This window comes from Enoplosus armatus, chromosome 8 (genome assembly GCF_043641665.1).
Source record: "Enoplosus armatus isolate fEnoArm2 chromosome 8, fEnoArm2.hap1, whole genome shotgun sequence".
NCBI classification, from domain to species: Eukaryota; Metazoa; Chordata; class Actinopteri; order Centrarchiformes; family Enoplosidae; genus Enoplosus; species Enoplosus armatus.
The window spans coordinates 14981648-15004162 of NC_092187.1; the positions used below are offsets into that span (position 1 = coordinate 14981648).

Below are 22515 nucleotides of genomic sequence, written 5' to 3' on the forward strand. Positions count from 1 at the left end.
TGGAGACATCTGAAAAGCTTAAACAGTTTTACACATGCATTTGTACTAAGACTTACAAAAAAAACACATATCATATGAGCCAATATGGGTGAAAATATAAAGGATAATTGGTATCATATCAGTGCATCACTACACAAGACCCTAAGGTCCCTTAGGCTCCTCTGTTGTGCTTTAGTTCTCTCTGATCCTGAGGTTAGTACCAACCCGAAGAAAGCCAAAAACACCCAGCAGAGTTGGAACAGGATGTGTTTTACCGCTGATATTCCTAGCAGTGACTTAGTACTATTGCTGGTAATTTAGTACTGTACACAGTGACAACAGCTGCCTAGATCCAGTGTTAGTGTTTAGTCAAACTGTGCGCAAATTTAGCTGGAGTATAAAAAAAACAAAAACAAGACAAGCACAGACAAGCAGAGCTTTTTTCAGTGTAATTTTTAAAAGTGGGGTTGAAGACATTGACTTCATATTCACAGCATCAAGTCCGACATTTAGAATCTATTGAAAACTACAACAAGGGTATGACATAGGTAATGGCAGAAGTGAGGTTCCCTGTATTGTTTGTTGCTAGGACAATGATTAAACGTGATTTATTTACTGCTTCCCTGTTTCAAGACAGGTTTTTTTTTTTCCGTGTCAGCTGCACTTTCTAATGACAGTTTGAATTATGTAAGCATATTTCCGCTCAAAGTGTCAAAGGACTGCATTTTTATTCACAAACAACAAAAACAGAGGTCTGTGATTGTGTTTGTCTCTCTCTCTCTCTCTTTCTCTGTTATGTACTCTCCTTTGATTGTATTTTTTCTGGGCTCAGTCAGTTTTCCTCTCACTCTTTGCTTTGCCCTCCTATGCCACCTGTCGTTGTTGAGACTACTGCTGTGCGTATCTTGTCAGGTGTTGGATATTATTTATGACCTTGTCTTGTGTCCCGACTGTGAAACGCCTGATAAAACATCTATATCTGCCACAAATACAAAATCTATGGGCTTTCTTCTTCACTGGCCTCTAAATCACTCTGTGTGTGTAAGTGCGTAAACACAAAGTGTAGTGGCTGGTGTGTATTTAGCTTCAGTGGTACTTTCAATTCCCATTCGTGCAGTCCATGTGACCCAAGTGTTGAACCTTCAGGCCCTCCATTTGAGGGGACACCCTGGGATGGAGGATAGGATCTTGCTGAGTTCAGTGCGAAACTGTCTGGTGACTAAAGTATAGATGAGGGGATCCACTGCAGCCTGCACACAGGTCAGCACCATCGCTGATGTCTCCAGCTCCATCAGCAACTGTGGGGAAAACAGTAGAGAGTTTAGGACAGTGCAACAACACAGAATACCTTTCCAAAATGTTTCAGCAGGCCAGCTATGATCTATGATCTCTTATTTGCATTAATGATGACTCTGTTGATCATTCTTTGTTTATGATTTGATCAGTAAATGAAAAGTCAGGAAATAAGGCAGGAAATAATGAAAAATGCCCTATATAATTTCCCAGATAGCAATGTGATATCTTCATATTGCTTGTTTTGGCCGAACCAACGGTCCAAAGCCCAAACAGATTCAGTTCACATTTATTTAAAACCGAGTAAAGCAACAAATCTTCACATTTGTAAAGCTGGAAGCAGCGAATGTTTGCCACGTGTTGATGATTTATCAACTACTACTATCATGCATTATTGCACTTTGCACTGAGTGACCTGAGTAATAGAAATAGCTGTTCAATGCATCCAATTTTAAAATCCATGTAAAATTTCCTTAAAATTCAGTTCAGTTCACTCTTTGTTGAGACTGCTAATTTGTGTTTAGTTTGGATTCTGTGATACCATTTTGAGGTTATGGTTTAGTTGTATTAGACTGAATTATTTGGAAAGATGTCTCTCATATTTTGTACAGCATCTTTAGAGAACAGATATTAGAAACCTCACAAATGAAGAGCAGTTATTGCAGAACTGTCATATTGTACATTGTATAGTATATTGTACAGCGTTTCTCTTTGTCATATATTTTAATATTGTATGGACAACCGCAGTAACAGCCTAATGAAAAGAAACACTCACTTTGTTCGTGTTTTGCCACGAGATGACGTTCATGAGTAAAATAACCACCATGGGCACCCAGAAAAGCGTGAACGCAATGATTATGTACCCAAAACGCTGGGCCAGTTTCCCCTCCATCTGCTTCTTCCCCCGCTCCCTGGCCCCAGGTGTGAGAAGACACACCGCCCCCACAATCTCCGGAGGTCTCCCCGGGGCGCCTCCTGTGGACGAGCCCGCGCAGGGAGCACCGGCTTCGGCCACCAAGAGCACCGTCCGGCGGGGAGGCATCGGGCTGCCGGAGCCCACAGGGGCCAGAGACTTGAAAGAGCCGCCCGGAGCAGCTGTCCGTGGTGCTGAAGCAGGGACACCCATCCAGCCCCAGACGTGTTCCGACACCGTCGGCCTCAGCTGGACGCCCCGATTGAACACTTTCTTTCGGTGCTGCCTTACAACTTTGAATATCCGCACGTAGTGGATAACGATCACAGTCAGAGACAAACCCCACACCGGCACCAGTACATAGGGTCCAAATGGATCCCAGTACCGAAGATCGTCGCCATGCCCCTCGATGTGCGGACGGCAGAGCATGTAAAAAAGCGCCTTTTTGGAGAGTGTCAGGGAGATTATAGCCAAGACGAGCCCGCATGCCCAGATGGACAGGATCCAGAGACGAACCCTGGCTCTCCTCCTCTCGGTCTGGAAAGGGAACGCGATGGCTTGGAAGCGCTCCACGCTGATGCTGACCAGCGTGAGCAGCTGGACGCAGCTGCACAGGGCGTAGGTGAACTGCTGCAGGGTGCACACAGACACCGACACCTGGCTGTCCCTCCCGTAGCGCAGAAAGGAGAAGAGCAGCAGCGGCGTGTCCACGGAACATTTCAGGAGGTCACTGGCGGCCAAGCTCACCAGCAGCGCATTGTTGCAGGTCTGCAGGCTCTTGGTCCTGAAAACAACCCAACAGACCCACAAGTTGCCCGGTAAACCCAAGACTAACGTTAAAGTTAAGACTGTGCAGTTGAATATGAAGAACATCATACCCACGCGAGTCTCTTGGCGCGAGGTTGTCTCGTTCCAGAAAGTGTGCCCGTCCATAATTTCACCTTCCTCTCATGAAGCCTGTGAATGTGAAATATCTGTCGTTCATCCTACACAACACACATCAGTGTGCTGCCGCCCAGAGTGAACACAATAGAACCGCTCACCTTCGCCTGCATAATGATGAGTTCACTTGGCAACATAAACGCTACAGATGGTCAGAATAAGCTGAAGTGGGCCGCTGGTTTAAATTCATTTATTCAAGGGTGTTTTGCCTTTTGTGTTGCCCAGCGCTGATTGGGTGAATGGTAGGTAGCTGGTTGATTAGCCTGTAATCAGGAGCATGTGGAGTTGTCTGACCTTGCTGAAGAGATTACAGAAAGTAAATTGCACAGTTTGCCCCCCCCCCCCTCTTCTTCACCTTCCTCTTTAAACACCCGGTTAGCTTAATGGCTAGTGACGTGGATGCCCTGTATAGCATATAATAATATGTATTTCCACACAGTGTATTCATATTAAAAACACAAATACAAGATTCATAGCACAGAAAAGGACTTGGAAATACATGCGCCACGCTGGTAATTTATTAGAAAAGTAATTGGGATACACAGTTTATGGTGTGACTTCAAAAACAAAAATACACACTCAAAACATTTAAGTGCAATGTGTCAGCAGCAGCGTGACTGGACATCCTGATTAACAGTATAGACAAGTTCAGTATTTCAGGAGTTCCTCCATGTAGACGGCATTCATACGATAAGCTGCCATCCAGTTGTGGGCGACACCGTAGTAGCTTTGGTAACCTTGCTCTTGAAACGGAGACATGGAGGCGTAGTAGTCGTTCCAGGCTCTGTAGCAGGCTCTCCAGTACGTTTCCGCACTCCATTCCTCCTCCTCTTCATCATCATCATCATCATCATCATCATCATCATCATCGTGTTCACCTTCATCCCTTTCTCTCTTTTGCTCCGTGTTCGTCTTCTCTGAAATCTTTGTGCTCGGTTTCCAAATCTCTTCTTTGGTCTTTCTTGATTGATTTCTGCCGCTCTGTGCGGGAGCCGTCTGACTGGGTTGCCAGTTGCTCGATTTAACGGCCGGTACAGATTCGTAGCGCTCGGGCGGAGACGAAGCTCTCCCATTTGATGCACGGGTTGTCTGGGGATACATTTGAGGTGCGGAAGAAGTACAAGCTTTGGATTCTGTGATCTCTGCCTTTGGTTTGGACACAGTGGGTGTCTGTCTAGCTTCAGTCTGAGGCTTAGCTCTGTATTCACCATCATGCTTGTCAGACTGTGAGTTTGAAGAACCAGAAGTTGACCTTGGACGTGAAAAGTCAGATTTCAAACGTTTCCCATTTGGTTTGAAACTTTGAGCTCCATTATCATATAGCAGGACAGATTCTCTGTGCACAGTCTGATCATCGGGGCCACCGTCCTCTAGACCTCTGAAGTCCCTGATGACCTCCACTGTTCTCCCCAACCCTGTGGTGATGAAGCTCTGGAAGTCCTGCTCAGCCTCCTCAAAGGTCATAAACCTTGACCTACAACTCTTGAACGAGCTGAGAGGAGGGATCTTCGGCAGAGCGTCTTGCAGCTCTTTTCGAGTCGGCGTCGCCTGACTCTGTGGAAAAGTGTCCTTTGCAGGAGACACTTTTCTAGAATTCCCTTCACTGTGTGTTCCCAGTCTGGGTGCTGGATGGGTCTTCTCTGGCTTTCTTTGACTGCTGTGCTCTGGAGCTTGATCCATGACTGACTTGGCACGCCTCTTCTTCTCGGTCCTGGAGCAGAGCTGTGGTAAGGGGCCTGGAGTGGAAGCCTCAGTGCAGACGTCCCAGTCGCACGGCTCGTCCATCAACCCCGGCTCTATGGTGGCTAAAAGGACAGAAGACAGATGAGACTGGACTTACTCTTCCACATTAACATTAAATGAAAGGCTTTGTTCTTAAAAGAGCAAAAAAAGTTACACATGCTGCATGTAAAACTGCTCACAGACATGTGGGCGGGACTCACATGGCAACGCAGACAAACTCAGGCCGCACTTTTGAGCGATGGCCATCATCTTGTTCTCCTCCTCACCATGGCAACAGTAGGTCACAGCCAGCCCCTGAGTGCCTGCAAACAAAACGTAATCCTGATGAGAAGCCATTCAAATAACAGGACGGAGAAAGGAGGGTGTGTGAGTGAGCTGTGTGTCCAAGGATGGCAGGTACACACACACACACACACACACACACACACACGTCAATCTCAAGCTAAAATTGAATTACCTTCAGTTTCTGAGACAACAAACAAATTAAGTCAAGATAATTATAATTAAATGCAGATGATTAGGACCCTATTGACCTTGCTAGGTGGGTCAAACCTGCTAATACTCCAGAGACTCGATCCAATCTTCAAAATGGTGTTTTAATGCAGTCAGGAAGAACCAGGAAATGCTCACAGCTCAAAGCAAATCGAGATTAATTCAGAGCCACAAAACAGACGCAAACAGTAAATGGAGAATATCACAATACTGCTTGCAGTTGATTCTGATTGGTTATAGCAGAAACAAGCAGACTAACCGAAGCGGCCAGCTCGTCCGATTCGGTGCATGTAGGTCTCCCAGTCCTGCGGCACGTCCAGATTTATCACCAAGTTCACTTTGTCTGCATCTATACCTCTGGACGTCTGACGGGAAGGACAGAGAGAAAAACAACCAGGATAAAAGAACTGAAGCTGATCATAAAACCCAAACCTGGTGGGACACTTTGAATACATAAAGACAAGAATGCTAGTGATGTCTGACGTATGGAAAAGCAGTACAATGGAGGGTGTGTGTGTGTGTGTGTGTGTGTGTGTGTGTCTCACCAGGTCGGTGGAGATGAGCACCCTGCATTGGTACTGCTTCAGTTTGGACATCGCCTCCAGTCTCTGGTCCTGACTCAGACCACCTGTACAAGTCGTCACATTGAAATGAGATCAACTGAAATCAGCTCTGTTAATAATAAATAATAATATAATAAAACCATAATGAAATGGCAAATCAAATCAACAGAAAATTGCAAATAATCTTGAAGCATTAATTGCTGCCATTTATTTGTTCGTCTGAACTGCTTTTATCATTGAATTTCACGGACATGGCAGAAGGACTGAATGTCCTTGTATACACAGACTCTAAAAGGTATTTGGTCTCGTCTACAAAGCACTTGGCCTGTGCATCGCTCAGCATGAAACACGGTGACAATGAGAGGAGGCAAGAACGGTGAAAAAGCACCCATAGCTTATCATTTATGCACAAGTGCACCCCTCTGAGGATAATTATACTTTTATTGTACTTTCATTCCAAACTGCCCTCTCACCTGAGATACAAACAGCAGGTAAGCCTTTGGAGGACAGGATGTCTGCCAGGTGCTGAGCCCTGTGGGAGCAAACAACGCAATTCATGCATCATGAATGTTCAGTATCAATTAAAAATCATGCAGAGAGCAAATCCACAACAGGTATATTTTTCTTGGTGGTAAAAGCATTACCTTGTGTGTAGGTTGGAGAACACTAGCGCCTGGTTGAATGGGATTTTACTGAAAAGCTCCAGCAAGTGCTGCACCTTCTCCTCGAAAACCTTGTGAGGTAAAGGATGGGACTGCACCAGCTTGTAATACTGCTTCAGGCCTGGCAGGGGGCGCAAAAGGACAACGTACATGATAGAATATCAATTCAAACATAAATTACTGAAAAGCAAGTGGGATTTTTTATTCCAGAGTGCTTTTGGTGGGCTGTGTCATTGTAACTGTACTGCACTGTACTGTTTAAATACGATAACTAGACATACATAGCTGACAGGTAAAGTAATGTGCCCGATATAAAGCGATGCTTTAACCCTTTAAATTATGAGCATTTTTGTGGTAACAAAGATAGCGGCACACCTGACCAGGGTCTTACCTTTAAGGCCCATGTCACTGGGATTGAGTCTCACAAAAGTGGGCTCTCTCATGTAGCGGGTAAGGTGCTGAGCGAGGGATTCTGGGTAGGTGGCAGAGAGTGCGAGCATCTGTTTGTTCACAGGCAGAGAGGAAAAGATCCAGCTGGAGAGACAAGCAGAGGGAGATGGGTGACTTTCAGCAAGTGTTTTTTGTAAAATGAGCGTACAATTTATGATATTTCATTCATACAGTTTGTCAAGAAGTCTAAGTCAAATAACAACACCGACCTGCTGTCGCATCATGTAACTAATTAAATACGGAGTACGATTATAGATGTTTCTGTCCATCTTACTTTATCTGTTCCTGGAAGCTGCCCTCCTCCAGCAGCTTGTCTGCCTCATCCAGAACAAACAGTCTGATGCTGGCGGTGGACAACATGCCCAGCTCGATAAGCTGCTTGATGCGACCTGCGCACACGACCAGGAACACGGTTACAAAACGGAAAACGGCAGCATGGCGGTTACATAACCAGGTAATGTTTCTCTCTGTTGGCCTCTTACCGGGTGAGCCCACGGCTACATGGCACTTCTTCAGATGGAGTTTGTCCTGACTCACGGGCCTGCCCCCGATGAAAACATGGCACTCGAGGCCCTCCATGGCACAGCCTATGGCCATCACTACTGAGTGGATCTGCACTGCTATCTCACGTGTAGGAGCCAGGACAAGAACCTGCAGGTTTGTGGAGAAAGTTAAGATGTCAACAACCACTTACATCTGATTGGGAGCAGATTAAGGATAGACAGGTGCTGAGTAGTTCCCAATCAGTAAGACCCCTGCAGCTAATAAGATTACAGTGCACTAGAATGCAGCCAGTTCATCAATAAGACCAGACGTACCTCTGCTTTATCAATAACTGTCATCTTTCATTGACACTGAGCAGCTTAAACTCATCACATTAAGACCCTGAAAACCCAAAAGTGATTACTTATCATGGCCATCTGTTGTTGCTAAAGTTGAGCAGAGTGGAAAAAAACTTCAAAATAAGAGTTTAATTTTTCCTTTTGAATACTTGTTTTAGAATTAATATTGATTAGAAGAAGCCTAAAGACTGATAGACTTTACTTTTTCTTACATTATATTTTTATTATTATTATATTTATTAGTTCTAAATATTTCACTAATCATCTTGATCTCCACTGGAGTAAAGCCGCTCACCTGAGTTGCAGGATTCTCCAGGACCAGAGAGTCCAGGGCGACAGTGCAGAACACGCACGTCTTCCCCGTGCCAGATTTGGCCTGTACAATCAAATCTGAAACAGCAGATGGGACAACGTAGGGCTGCACAATTACTCAAGACGACAGTTTTGACTTCCACAGTTAATTAAACTTGATTGGGTGCAATATTGATGCTTCACATCTAGAGTGCCTAATCTGCTGCATCAAATCATGTGCCACCTATCCACAGTTAAACTTCAAGTACACTGTGATTAACGCCGCTCTGCTTCACAGCTGCAGATGAGAGCGTTTTCACTACACAGGAAACCTGCAAGTGAGAAGTAACTACAGTACATATACATGTTGTGGAGGCATCTTTCCAAACGTGTACATTTGAGAGAGTTTTCTGAAAGTAAAACTTTTAAGTGGCAATAAACAAATGTATTCCCAAAGAATTATTTGGAATCAAGGTGAATAATGGTGGGGCAGTTCACACAAATTACAAAAATAAAAGATTTTCTCTCTTTGGGAGGTATCTAGCCATGCAGCTAGGTTTGGTTAAATGTTGCCATTATCCAAATTAACAGGGTTGCCTTTTCGGGAAATGTATGTTGCTGTTAAAAAAAAAATTTTTATGATATGTATAAATGTTACATTAAGCTCTGATCAATTAAAATGGACAATTTTAACTATTTCCCAAACATTTATTATTATCATTATTATTATTAGAGACAAAATGACTAAGGGATTCATTGCTAAAAAAAAAAATGGCAGATGAATCAAATAAAAATAACAGTTGCAGTCCTACATTACACTGCTTGTTTTGCCCGGCCTTTTTAAAAATAGAGAGCAGTTCAGTAGTGGGATTTAGGAAATTAAGGATCAGCCTAAGTGTACTAGCATAAGGGGAGTTAGAAGCAACCTGCAGGTGTGCACATTGGTGGGTTAATACACTGTTTATTTGAACTGAATTTGTATGAACTGGTGACACCGCGCAATAAAAACAACCCTGAACTTGAACTTGCTTTACTTAGTCTAAGAGTTAGCCTACAGCTCAAATGACAACAACACCAGATCTGCAGATTCAGAGGGCAGACCCTCTTCAGTCAGCTGCTAAATAAACAGACATCCATAAACTAACACTATCCCACTGTCTCTGACACACACATGCACACACACACGTAGTGTGGCACACGCAGTTTTATCAACCCACCAAGTCCGCAGCGGCCCAGCGGGATCGCCTTGAGCTGGATCGGGGAGGGTTTCTGAAAGCCTGCGGCGGACAGTCCCTCCAGCACTGCCGGAGATAGCAGCAGGGAGCTGAAGTCGATTCCCTCCGACAGAAGCACATCATCGGTCCGCTTTCGCGTTTTTATGTCGTGGGCTGCTTTCCTCACGGAGGTAGCCATGATGACTGTTTACCGCCGGTGATCAAACGCAGCAGCTTTAATGCGCGCTGGAGCTGCAGCTGCAGTATCTACCGCCCTCTTGTGGCTGGGAGGGGAACTGATCTGACCCATAGACTGTTAATGCTTTATCTACAGTTTGTATTTATATACTTTATATACTGTATATATGCTTTATATACAATCTGTATTTATATACTTTATGTACTGTATATATGCTTTGTATACAATCTGTATTTATATACTTTATGTACTGTATATATGCTTTATGTACAATCTGTATTTATATACTTTATGTACTACATATATGCTTTATGTACAATCTGTATTTATATACTTTATGTACTGTATATATGCTTTATGTACAATCTGTATTTATATACTTTATAGACTCTATATGCTTTATGTACAGTCTATGATCTGACCTGAGAATAAAATCACAAAGAAAGACTGAAATTGAAAAATCTTCCTTTTGCTGTACCAAAAGAAGATCATAAAAGATAGGATGAAGGACAAGCTGTGGTATAGGTTCACATTGTTTTTCTTGATAAACTTTATTAACAATTAATCAGAACAACTTCTTGTGAAAAATCCCACTGGGCGATGTTTATCCTATATAGACTATTTGGTAATAATGCAGCTTTAAATGTTGATAGTACATTAATAAATACTTGTCGGTTTCACATTTTCTAACAAGCCATCAAGCCTGCACTCATACATTTTATTAAATTGTTAATAAATAGTAATTGTGGTGCACAGGTTTTTCCAGAAGAGATTCAAGTTACATTAAAGAGCTAGAGAAGTGTCCAGGCGGAGGAATTTCTTACAACTTGGTAACCCAAAAGTTCTTACTAATGGCTTATAGCTGACCTATAAAGTATTACTAAATTACCTATTAACCACTGACGAAACCTTGTATTAAAGGTGACTTATTATAAAATACTTATTGACATTTCCAGCAAGCCAAAAACTGTGATTACAAATAGTTTGTTGAGGCAAAGTAGTAAGTCATTGTTGCTCTTGGGACTGAATATTTCTTATATTTGGTCTTTATGATAATGAGGAATGCCTGTGTTTGTTTTAGTATTATTTAGATATTCGAGACAGCAGGGTAGAGCCCTGGTTAGAGATGCTGAGCCTGAACTGATGCTCAAGTATCTACCCTGCTTTAGTGTCCTTGAGCAGCACATTTGGTCTAGAACATCCCCTATGACCTTGGCCGCTGACCTCTTTAAGAGGGACAATAACAGGAATAAATACATTTTTATTACATTATTAACAACAGTTCATTTGCTCACACCTGTATCACATGTATTAGTTTCATGCAGGCAAACAGTTCACTGTAAGTCCTCACTGATGATTGATTGGTAGATTCAAAACCAAACAGTTTTATAGTTACCCTATTTTATTTGTTTGGATGACATGTGTCAGCTAATCCTAAAGCAGTGCTGCACAGAATGAATGTTAAGCGCCTCTATGTGCAGAGTAATTCACTGTAATGCTCCTTCTATTGCCTTTACCAAGCAGACATGCATTTAACTCTGATCCTAAAAACCATATTGTGTTACTGAATCCCTGCTTCATTACTCAGGAGCAGCTGTAAACCCAGCAATCATGGAAAGTGCAGTCTTACAGGATATTAGACAGAATTATTGTCCTCACAATCCGGATCTACGGATTTGGTTTTAAAGAATTAAATGTCATGGTCTGGAGCCTCTCCTCTTTCAGGGCTTATTAAGAGAGCCTCTCCTCTCCAGCTGCACCAGAGCAGCAAACATGCAGCATCTGTAGAGAAAGACTTCATTGGTTGTTAATATTGATGGATTACTAAATGGATTTTTTTATTAAGCACCCTTCTATTCTCACTTTTGTTTTATATGTTGTGAGTTTTTACTTGTGGATATTTAGGACTTGATATGTTTTGAGCTGAGGTTGTAGATGGACTGCTGACACTTTATTGTCATACCAGGGAGCAGTAAGAACTCACCTGATCTACACTGACCAAAATGGAGCCCCTTGTCTTACACGGAAACTCCTCATCGTCTCACACAGAGCTCCTGTCTCGGACTGGCTACACAATACTGGCCGTTATCATGGGTGTGTTCTCTGTGGCGGGGATCATCCTCAATGTCCTGGTGATCGTAGTGACGGTGAGACACAGACAGCTGAGACAGCCGCTCAGCTATGCCCTGGTTAACCTGGCCGTATGTGACCTGGGCTGTGCTGTATTTGGAGGTCTGCCCACCACAGTAACCAGTGCCATGGGACACTTCAGCCTGGGACGTGTGGGCTGCGTGTTAGAGGGCTTTGCTGTAGCCTTTTTTGGTGAGTTAATTCATAGCAAGTATGCATGATTTTTTTTGTGCAACAGAGGAGTTTGCAAGTTTAAGTGTTACTTACAACTTGGTATGATTTACTTTGCACAGTGGTGGAAGAAGTACTCAGATCCTTTACTAAAGTACAAGTAGCAATGCAGCAATGAAGACATCATCAACAAAATGTACTTCAATCTAAATATCAATATCAAGTAAAAGCAGTCGTTCTGCAGCAAAAACAGCTCATTATAAATGAATTATAAGTTATTTAAATGAGAAGTTTAGAGGGGAAATGTCTCTAACAATCGCTAACAACTCATAGATATCTGAAATGTGACAAGGGGCCCCAACTAGACATTGCTCTTTTGTAAGGCGTCGTGAACCAAAAACGTCAGGAACTACTGGTTTAGTCTTTGACAATGTGTTGTATTTTATAAGGTTGTCATATGTGTTTTATGTAAAATCTTAATTCTAAAGAAAAGCAATGAGTAACTATGGCTGTCAGACAAATGTAGGAGAGTAGGAGTATTAGTACACGTATAATACTTAAGTAAATGTACTTAGTTACTTTCCACCACTGAATTTGCATGTCATTAATTGGTGCAAAGCTCAATAGCAGGATATTTTCCACAAAAAAGTTATTTTGCCTTCACGTATTCCTTCTTTTCTGTTAGGTATAGCAAGTCTGTGTACAATAGGTGTCATTTCTGTTGAACGCTACATAGTGGTGTGCTATCCCATGGGTGCCGTCCTGTTCCAGACCAGGTACAGTAGTGACCATCAAGATTTCACATGGTTGCATCACACAGAGTACAAAACTTGCTTGCTCCACCAGCATGTGACACCCATCTCTGCTGTCCTCAGACATGCAGTTGCTGGAGTGGTGCTGTCCTGGGTGTGGTCGTTTGTGTGGAACACCCCGCCTCTGTTTGGTTGGGGAAGTTATGAGCTGGAGGGCGTCAAGACCTCCTGCGCCCCGAACTGGTACAGCCGGGATGCTGGGAACATGTCCTACATCATCATATACCTTTTCCTTTGCTTTGCTGTGCCCTTCTCCATCATCACGGTGTCTTACTCACGACTCTTGTGGACCCTCCGCCAGGTCAGCAATGTAAATGTTGGGCATGTGGGCAACCAAGTACTGAAAAGAGGACAAAGTGTGCACTTTGGTTGCTTGTGCCAGCATCACAACAAAGTTTCTTTGCTTGTATTTTTGTGTCCTAGGTGACCAAGCTGCAGGTATCTGAGGCTGGCAGCACAAACCGCGTGGAGGTGCAAGTGGCGCGTATGGTAGTTGTGATGGTGTTGGCCTTCCTAGTGACCTGGCTGCCATATGCTGCCATGGCCCTTGCTGTCATCATGGACTCCAGTCTACATATTGACCCCATCATCGCTACCATACCTGTTTACTTGGCTAAAAGCAGCACTGTCTACAACCCTATCATATACATTTTCATGAACAGACAGGTAATCCTTCACCATGTACATTTATATTCACACACACACACACACACACACGAACAGAAAAAGAAAAGGAATTCAGAAATCATACATTGTCATCTACCTGTACTGACCACGTGTGCTGTATGTGTGTTTCCAGTTTCGAGGCTACGCTGTTCCCACTGCCCTGTGTGGGTGGAACCCGTGGGCCTCAGATGCACAAATGTCTGAGGGTGAGGCCACAGTTACGTCTCTCAACAAGAGCCAAAAAGCCTCACCTAAAGAATCTTTAAAAGAATAAAAATGTAAATGAATCCTTCATGGCCTCACTCCTGAAACAGCACCAGATCTTCAGAACTACTTCCAGCCATTAGCCAACCCTCTCTGCACTGGACTGCAAGGACATTCATTTCACTACTTTAAGACAACATCTGAAACAACATATGCAGACACACCCGGGATAACCGACTGCTGCCAGGAATGATGGAGGCTGCACAAATTCTGCTTAGTCCCCTGAAAGCAGCTGTGAAAAGGAAGAAGGAACCCGTCATCATATGAGACTCTCCATGAGCTCAAACCTTTTTATGTATGCTGACAATACAGACAACCCCTTTGTCTTGTTCTCTGTCATGGACGTTGTTGTTCATGTATAATTCCTTTTGATCTCACCATGAGGATTGTGGGAGTTCTGTCAAATTCAAACGGAGTAAAGATTCAAAGTTTTAAAGATTCAAATCCACATTTACATAGAAACAACATACATAAGATATATTCTTAAGTGAATGATAGAATAAACATGTGCGTGCATGTCATTAATTGTTTACAGATATAATTTAAAACCTCTCTATAGTGCCAGCAAAATAATCTTCCTTTCCTTTCCTTTTAGTCAGTAACTGGATTACTTGAGTTAAGAGGCTTACACATAGTATAGTGTAAGTTATAAGGAAAACACACACAAACACACTTAACTTGGTTGAGCCTAAATGAAATGTCTAAATGCAGATGTACTAATTTTCTGAAGTCTAGCTTGAATCAAATAGCAGATTTCACAGATCTTATAGCAGAAGTTAAAATGTTGGTACATATTTGCCCCAAAAATCGAGGAGCAAAATAAGAAATTTAAATAAGGTTTTGCTGCAAACTGACAAAACAGTGTAATGGTGAACAATGGGCATGCAAATGTAGGATAGCATCTATCACACAGCAATATACTTTCAAAGGATTTATGACAAGAAATAAAAGTAATTACATAATATTTATTTTTTTCATTACGTGTACACATCCCCTTTGCTTCTAAAGGTCTGTGCTCAAACATGGTACACACCCCCTGGCACACAAACAGACCTTTGTCACCTTTATATGACCTTTATGGCTTCCATTGATAAAAATCAAAAATAATCAGTGTGTTATACTCCTTTGCAACATGATACTTCACTCCAGCCTTTTGGATCCAGCATGTTAAAACAGCAAGAAAAAACAAACAAACCTGTCATCAGTTTAGTCAAGTCTCACAGTTTGATCATTCACAGTCACTTCTCCTTCTCTAAATAAACACAAATGCAATCATACTCATCATCCTATTACCTTGGCTTTTTATTGATTACAGAAATATTGCTATGACTTTCATTAAAGAAACGCGACAAAAAAAAAAGCCAGAGTGTGAATAGCTGTATCAAACCTGTACACTTTTGTATATACAGAGTGAGGGATCATCTATGTACATGCTACATACTGTCACACTCTGGGTAAATGAGTAGTCCTTCTGACAGGCGCAGCGTGGGATCACTTCACCTCTTTCTGAATCCATTTCAGAAAAAGATGACGCGAGGTCATTGCCTGAGGAACAGGGAACTCCAATCTACACTCACGGGCCCTCTCACAGATACAGTACATGTTGACGCGTCAACTGATTGGTGTGTGAAACAGTTGTGTGCTTGAACACCTGGTGCTTGGAGGCTTGATTTGGTCCTGTTGTTTCTGGCAGCCTGTAACAATAACAGCAGGAAACAACAGTGTGTCTGAGTGCTTCAAGTCCTGCTAAATGTTAGTGCCCAGGTACACAAGGTACATAACAGTTATAACTGTACTATACAGCTTGAGGCTGAGTCAGATTTGTCATACAAACTACCTGGTCCCAAAGCTGGCAGCACGTCACATTGTTGCTGAATACTGTGTTGTCCTCATCTTTTTAAGGTACAGTCCCCAGACTCATTGAGGAGCCATTACAGGTTAACGTGGTGTAAAAATCATGTAATATGGTAATGTCCCATGCACAATTTAAACCAAGTGGAGGTATTCCTTTTTCCAGCTGCAGCTATTTCACATACCAACTGAAAACAGCTGTGTTTAATACACAAACATGCTTGAGGAAATGGCAAGTAAAGACATGGGTAAGGTAGTCACCTAAACAGCAATATTATGGTCAAATTAACAGAGAATGAATGACACACAAGACTGACAGGTTGATGCTGAGAAATGATTCTTCTTCTTCACATACAGTTTTGAACCAGCTTTGCAAAGAGTTTCAGGCCACGTTCGACCGGGGAGACAAACGAGACCTGCTGTGCCTCACGGCATCCACAAAACGACACTAGCAATAAGTCCTGAGCTCAAGGAATGTGCAACACGTCCCCAGCCAGTCGCCACACTGTTTCCGGCGGGAACACAGTAAAAGACTGAGAACAGCATCCTGGAATTATCATTGCTTCCGACAAGTAAAAACTATGATCATATATACAGATTGAAAAAAAAGAGTAAAAATAAATGCAGGTGGAGTTGGGCGAGGGAGAGGTTTTTGGGGTTGTTGAATGTTCTACTTATGATCTAAAGAAGAAAAAAAATCAGGTGCAAAGAGAACATTTCAACATCAACACCTGTACGTCACACAACAAATCAAGACAACTTCTGAGTCAAGGCAAAAGAGGAAGGGGGTGTCTAAGAATAAGCAGGTGAGGATTTGTACACTTCCTTTACCTCTCTGTCCTTATAGTTTGTCCTTCTTCTGTACTTAAACAAGAGCGTCTTGCAGCGTAGTAGTGTTCTTTACAGCATGTGAGCATGTGATAAATGTAATTACTGTCCACTACTGGTTTAAGTGTTTTTTTTTTAATTGTAGTGTTGCAAAGTGTCCAATTCCACCGGTGAAGGTAAATATCATCTGTCCTATGATTAGTGAGTTGTTTGTCTTTTTTGGTTTGCTATTTTGATTCCTCTTCATTCTAATATCTAGAACGTTCTTTACATCCTACTCTGCTTGAGTGACTGATGAGGTAACGTAATGACAGCAACCCCGACCTCTATTGGACAATAAGGTGCTAAAGTTTATCTCTGTAAACTCCGTTGATCTACACACTCTGAACTTTCAAGTGAGTCATCAGTGTGTGTGTGTGTGTGTGTGTGTGTGTTTATGTTTGTGTATTTAAGAGAGATACAGAAAGACAGAGAGAGAGAGAGAGAGAGAGAGAGAGAGAGAGAGAGAGAGAGAGAGAGCGAGAGAGAGAGAGCGTGTGTGTTTGTGTGTGTGTGTTGTTTCAAAGATCATGTAATAAAGGGCCACGAGGTTAGGCGAGGGTTTTAGGGTTGAGGTGCAATATTCAGAGTTTGGATTCAGGCTGAGGCGTGTTATGAAAAAGCAAGAGTTCTACAGCTCAGTCTCTTTATGTACAACAATAGTCCGACCAAAAAAAGAGAGGAAAGCACTAGAGAAAGTGACAGGTTTCCTCTCTCTTTCTTTGCCTTTGAACCGTGTCCACTTTCCACTCCTTCTTCCTCACAGCTCACTGATGCAGCAAGTCCGGTTCAAAACCCGAGTGAGCCCACGTCCTAAACGCTGCCCTCTTCTGGACAGCAGACGTAGTAGCAGCAAGGAGAATCTTGTACTCTCCCACTTTTCTTCCAGCATCACGCACTTCTCTTGTTTGAAATTTTTTCTGTCTTTAGGGTTGAGTCTTTTTCTTTTTTAGTATGAATTCTTCAGCCTTAGTTATGTGTGGTTTCTATGTTACTGTATGTGTGTGTGTGTGTGTGTGTGTGTGTGTGTGTTTATGTGGCAGGGTGTGTGTTGCTCCTTCAGTGTGTGTGTGGCAGGGTCAGTGAATGTATGTCTGACAGGACAGCTCCACGTGTCACTGTCCTCCTCACCTCAGCGCCCCCGCCAGCACTAAAACAACACACTCTGCCTCCTGCTCTTCCCCTGGGCTGAGAGAGAGAGAGAGAAAGAGAGAGAGACACATGTGAAAAAGGCTTGGATTTCATTTAGACACACAAACACACACCACCGCACACCCGCACATTTCACTCCATGCCAGCAACTCAAAATATACACTATATAGCCAAAAGCACTGAACAACACAGGGCTGCAACTAACAGCTATTTCCATTATCAATCAATCAACGGTCCATGAAACATCACAAAATTTTGAAAAATGCCTGTCACAATTTTCTTTAGCCCATGGTGACGTCATTAAATGTCTTGTTTTGTCCAAACCAACAGATCAAAACTCCAAAATGTTTAATTTAGTCTAATATGAAACACAGGAAGCAAATTCTCACATTTGAGAACCTGGACCAATCAAACTAATCGATTATTAAAATAGCTGTTGATTTATCTTCTGTTTATCTTCTGTTCACACAAACATTACACACATATGTGATTGCTGAACCTCTCCTTCAAAACCGAGGGCGTTAATAAGCTGCTATAACAGCCTCCACTCTTCTGGGAGGGCTTTCCACAAGATTTTGGAACCTGGTTTGCAGGGATTTGCTCCCATCAGCCACAAGAGCATTAGTGAGGACTGACACTGATGTTGGCCAATAAGGTTCTAACCTGTTCCAGTTCATCCAATAAGTGTTTTATGGGGTTGAGGTCATGGCCCATATTTATCAAAGTAAAATTTGGGGCTTGGATTTTGGTGAAAGATAAAAGTAAAAATCCTTCACTTTTCACTCCTAGTCACAAACTTAAAACCCCGCTATTTATCGAATTTCTTTTGACTTAAAAACACTCTAAGAAGTCTCTAAAATGGGTTAAGAGTAGATCCAAGATGACTGTAGCACATAAAGGGGAGCACACACCTTCTCTGACTTGGAATGATTATATAAAAATAAAATATCATTGGTCATGATGAATAATATGTTAGCTGAAGCTGAAACTTTTATTTTATGTTTTGAACATTCTTCCAATTTTTGTCATGGGTGCAAACAGCAGGAGTAAAGCTGGCAATGATTTAGTTGGGATTTTCTATGCATCTTCCTAAATTGAGCATTAGAGCATAATTAAGTGTAATTCTTAAAGATTTGATAAATAATTGCCTCAGGGCTCTGAGCAGGCCAGTCAAGTACTTCCACAACAAACTAGAAACAACATTTGTTTATGGCAGCGTTGTCATGTTGAAATCGGAAAAGGCTTTCCCCAAACTGTGGCAAATTATTGTCTATTAGCCCTAGATTGAAAGTACACAAAAGCGTGGACAGATACTTTTGGCTATATAGTGTAGCGGTGGTGTTATCAGTGCCAAGACTTAAACAACTGGATCATATACTTCTATAACCTGTAATACTGTGTGTAATCTCATGTTGCTAAAGCTAAATCATACTTACCAGTAACTGTAACACGCTGCAGTTAGACAAAACCCATATCCATGCTGATAGAAGATGCATTTATATCACACAACCAACCAAACACACACTACAATAAACTCTCACTTACAGACTCAACAAAAAGGCTACATCTCTCGCTGCAGAAACCTAAACAGGACTGCAAATGAAAAGAATCAAATGACTCAAATGATCTCTGTTCACGTTCTTCTCTGTTCTGAATATATTGTTGCCCCTTTCATCCCTGAATTAAACACTGGGAGTGGCTCACGCCGAGAAAGGTAAGTGAAAGCTGAGATGATGCATGTGGGTGCGGGGCTTGAAATGTGAGGGAAGGCCGGCAGGAGCAAGAATGGGGAGAGGGAGAGGTATTAACATAAAATAGAGACAAACAGGTAACAAATAATGTCTTGTTTTGTGTTCAGGGAATGCAAGAAAGGAAATGAAATGTACCAACACATAGTCCAGATCAGCAACTGGGACAGCCATACATTAAGTGGGATTGTAACAAAGACAAAGTGCAAATGGACAGAAGGGAAGAGGCCAGGTGACAGCAAAACAGAAAAAAGAGAAGGGGGACTGGCTAGAAGACAGACAGAATGAAAGAGACCGTATTTACCAGAACGGTAGGGGCCACTCAGCCAGTGGAAGTGGAGGAGAGATTGTGACTCTGAGCCCTGGGATTGGCTGCTTCTCTCTGGAAGTACTGCGAGGGTGCGGAGCCTAGCTTATGGGCCATCGCTTTTAAAGGTCAGGGGGGAGAAGGGGGAAGGTTGGGAATATTGAGGTGTTGCGGAGGAGTTGGAGTAGGGCACACAAGGGAGATAGAAAGGATTAAGGAAAAGATGAACATTGCGAAAGAAGAGAGCATGGGCACCAAGAAAGAGAAGGGACAGTTTATCAGAACACGACAGAGAGGCAGCGGAAGCAGAAAGAAGGAGACACACGCAGGCTGAGACTGTGATAGAGACAGAAACACTGAAGTAAATCTAATATAATGTCAAAAAGGCACATCAGGTACACATAGTTAATGTATAGTAGCTCAGAAGGAGGAAAAACTCCTCAGCTGCACTTCACTAGCCTTAGTACCGCAGGTTGTTCATTCCTACGGCTATAAGACTGTTTAACTCTGCACAAATTGTACATACTTTATATTTTCCGTGTATATATTTATTTTTGTCCCCCATATTTTTTATATCTGTATTTATTATTTGTAATGTAATTTGTTTTTCTTTTTAAAAAATACTTCTAATTCTTATTGACACAGTGCTTGTCTGCTGTGTGTTTCTGCACCTTTCTGTCTTTGCTGCTGTGACGTGTAAATTTCCCCGCTGTGGGATTAATAAAAGTCTAAGTCTAAATCTAAGTAATCTAACTGAGTGCTAACTCAGTGGTTGGGTGTCCTACTTATTTGGGTTATCAAATATCTATGATGGGACTTCCATCTTTAGCTTGAAGTCTTAGCATCTTTCAACATCCAATTGTGTAATTTATGTCACTTTTTTTTACATTGTAACAACTGTATACTTTTAAATCTGACAGCTTCAGGCAATGTTGACCATTGGTTTGGTTGTTCACAATACCGTATATGTCCAACTATTGTGGATTGTTGGCAGGATAGATTTATTTCCTCACTACGGATTTGTTCACTGCATGGCACAATGTTCTTTTGATCACACAAATCATTGTACTACTATGCTATAAAAACTAAAAGAATCTACGGCCATGCTAGCGGCTCTGTGAGGCTGTACTTAGGCAAAGTGGTACTTTAAGCTAAATACTAAGCGTGGTCACAATGACAATGCTAATATGCTGATGTTTAGCAGCTATAATGTTTACCATGTTCACCGTCTTAGTGTAGCTGTATGCATGCTAACATTTGCTAATTAGCACTAAACACAAAGTGTAGTTGAGGCTGATGGGAATGTCATTAGTTTTTAGTTTTTAACTAAAATTTTGGCCAGATGATGGCATTAGAGCAAAGGTTAAGGGATCACCAAAGTGGTTACAATTCATTCTGAAAGAGACATGAATATTTGTACCACATTTCATGGTAATCCATTCAATAGTTGTCAAGACATTTCACTCAAAACCACAAACGTGAACCTCATGGTAGCACTTGAGGAAAAGTAAAGGGGTCATCAAAGTCATTAGGATTCATCGTCTGTGAACCATGTGAATATCTGTACAAATGTCACATTTTATTTTATGTCATCTCCTGTTCCCCCTGCACAGAGCCCAGCTGTAACTGATACAGGTATTAAACAGTATTTGGACTTAATACTCGCTTTAAAGAGTACTGCAGTAGATGTTGTAAAGATTGGGAGTTTGGGATCTGTATGTAGTGGAAGCACAAACCTGGAAACTGTGTGTGACATGTATGACCACACAGTGACATGAGAGACGACATAAAGCAAGACGGAGAGAAAAAGAGAGAGAAGAGGAAGTGGACAGGGAGCAAGACCTATTCTATATCATGTTCCCACTGAGAATTCCTCATTTGTTGCTTTTCCCCCTCTATTTTTCTATCTTGGAGGACTTACTTGACTCTGGGTAGACTGACGATCTCTTCCCTGGATCTTTCTGGAGCTGAATGCCTTTTACAGAGAAGATGGATGCAGCTGAAAGCAACAGAGTGTTAGTGAGACAGCGTTTGTACACTGCATGCGTATGTTCAACATGTCAGACTGTGTGTACTCACTGTCAGCCAGTGTTTGGACCTGCTCCCCAAAGCTTCTGAAATACGCTTGTCTGAGAGCATCCTCAGCTGATACCCGCTTCTTAGCCTCAAACTAGAGACACATAGCGACAAAGAGGGGGTATAAAGACAGGTTAGTTTTTAATCCAATGCAATTGGTGTACATATATTAAAAGTATTCATCATTATGAGCAATGTTGGTTACCTGTAGAAGCATTGAGAGCAACTCATGACCATCGCTGTCTATCCTGTGTCACAGAAAACAAGGGGAAAAGTGAGAGAGAGGAGGGGAAAGTGACAGAAAGAGAGAATTGAGGGTCAAATGCTGACCTAAGAAATATGGAGCAGTATAGTGTTCCATTTCAACAGAGGCGGAAACGCTTGACTGCAGTTCCTACTGAAAATCAATCCTTATCTTATTACATCTAACATATCACAGCCACGTAAAGGTTATGTTCACAATAGTCAGGTGCCCATATGAATATTGCAACAGGCTTTGCTTGTTGTAATCATTCCTCCTGTCCGTACTGGTCATTAAGAGATCCGGTCCCAAATCAATTTCAATGTAAGCGATGGGGGACAAAATCATTACAGCAAGAAAACCTGTTTCAGTGTTCATATGGGCATCTCACTGTGTGTGGATTAAAGGCTAGGTTCACACTGTCTTAAAACAACACTCACATGTAGCCATAACTACACACCTGGGTGCGTGGTTGACAAGGGGCTCCGCCTTGTATTGAGGGAAATTGTACGTCTTAAACTCTTCACTGGTGGTGATACCAGGCCAGGTCTCTTCTGTAGGAGTACCTGTTGAAGATAAAGGGGGTCAGTCGATATACGTAGACACACACATGAAGCATGAATATTACATAGGCAAGTGCTCATCTG

The 22515-nt window shown here is 42.2% G+C and overlaps 4 protein-coding genes across 4 annotated transcripts in view; 1 reads left to right on the forward strand and 3 right to left on the reverse strand.

Moving 5' to 3' along the window:
* Positions 1-1121: 1121 nt before the first annotated feature.
* Positions 1122-3118, reverse strand: LOC139288460 (D(2) dopamine receptor-like). Its single transcript, XM_070909763.1, has 2 exons — positions 2048-3118; positions 1122-1277 (listed from the first exon to the last, which is right to left on the reverse strand). Exons 1-2 carry the CDS (start codon positions 3116-3118, stop codon positions 1122-1124), a joined length of 1227 nt encoding a protein of 408 aa, XP_070765864.1.
* Positions 3119-3629: 511 nt separating this feature from the next.
* ddx20 (DEAD (Asp-Glu-Ala-Asp) box polypeptide 20) lies at positions 3630-9583 on the reverse strand. Its single transcript, XM_070910046.1, has 11 exons — positions 9388-9583; positions 8175-8269; positions 7520-7688; positions 7312-7426; positions 6979-7121; positions 6570-6708; positions 6399-6457; positions 5908-5990; positions 5622-5727; positions 5071-5172; positions 3630-4932 (listed from the first exon to the last, which is right to left on the reverse strand). The coding sequence occupies exons 1-11, from the start codon at positions 9581-9583 to the stop codon at positions 3776-3778; spliced, it is 2364 nt and encodes a 787-aa protein (XP_070766147.1). The 3' UTR covers positions 3630-3775.
* Positions 9584-11577: 1994 nt separating this feature from the next.
* parapinopsina (parapinopsin a) lies at positions 11578-13636 on the forward strand. The gene is made up of 5 exons (XM_070910047.1): positions 11578-11905; positions 12570-12660; positions 12760-12997; positions 13120-13362; positions 13496-13636. The coding sequence occupies exons 1-5, from the start codon at positions 11587-11589 to the stop codon at positions 13634-13636; spliced, it is 1032 nt and encodes a 343-aa protein (XP_070766148.1). The 5' UTR covers positions 11578-11586.
* A 3192-nt stretch (positions 13637-16828) lies between these two features.
* Positions 16829-22515, reverse strand: part of LOC139289471 (cyclin-dependent kinase 17-like) — a 36877-nt gene continuing 31190 nt past the window's right edge. The window contains exons 13-17 of the mRNA XM_070911081.1: positions 22329-22434; positions 21833-21875; positions 21631-21721; positions 21473-21550; positions 16829-17532 (exon numbers count right to left, since the gene is read on the reverse strand). Coding sequence (XP_070767182.1) covers positions 17495-17532; positions 21473-21550; positions 21631-21721; positions 21833-21875; positions 22329-22434 — 356 coding nt within the window. The 3' untranslated portion in view covers positions 16829-17494. The remainder of the gene's footprint in view (positions 17533-21472; positions 21551-21630; positions 21722-21832; positions 21876-22328; positions 22435-22515) is intronic.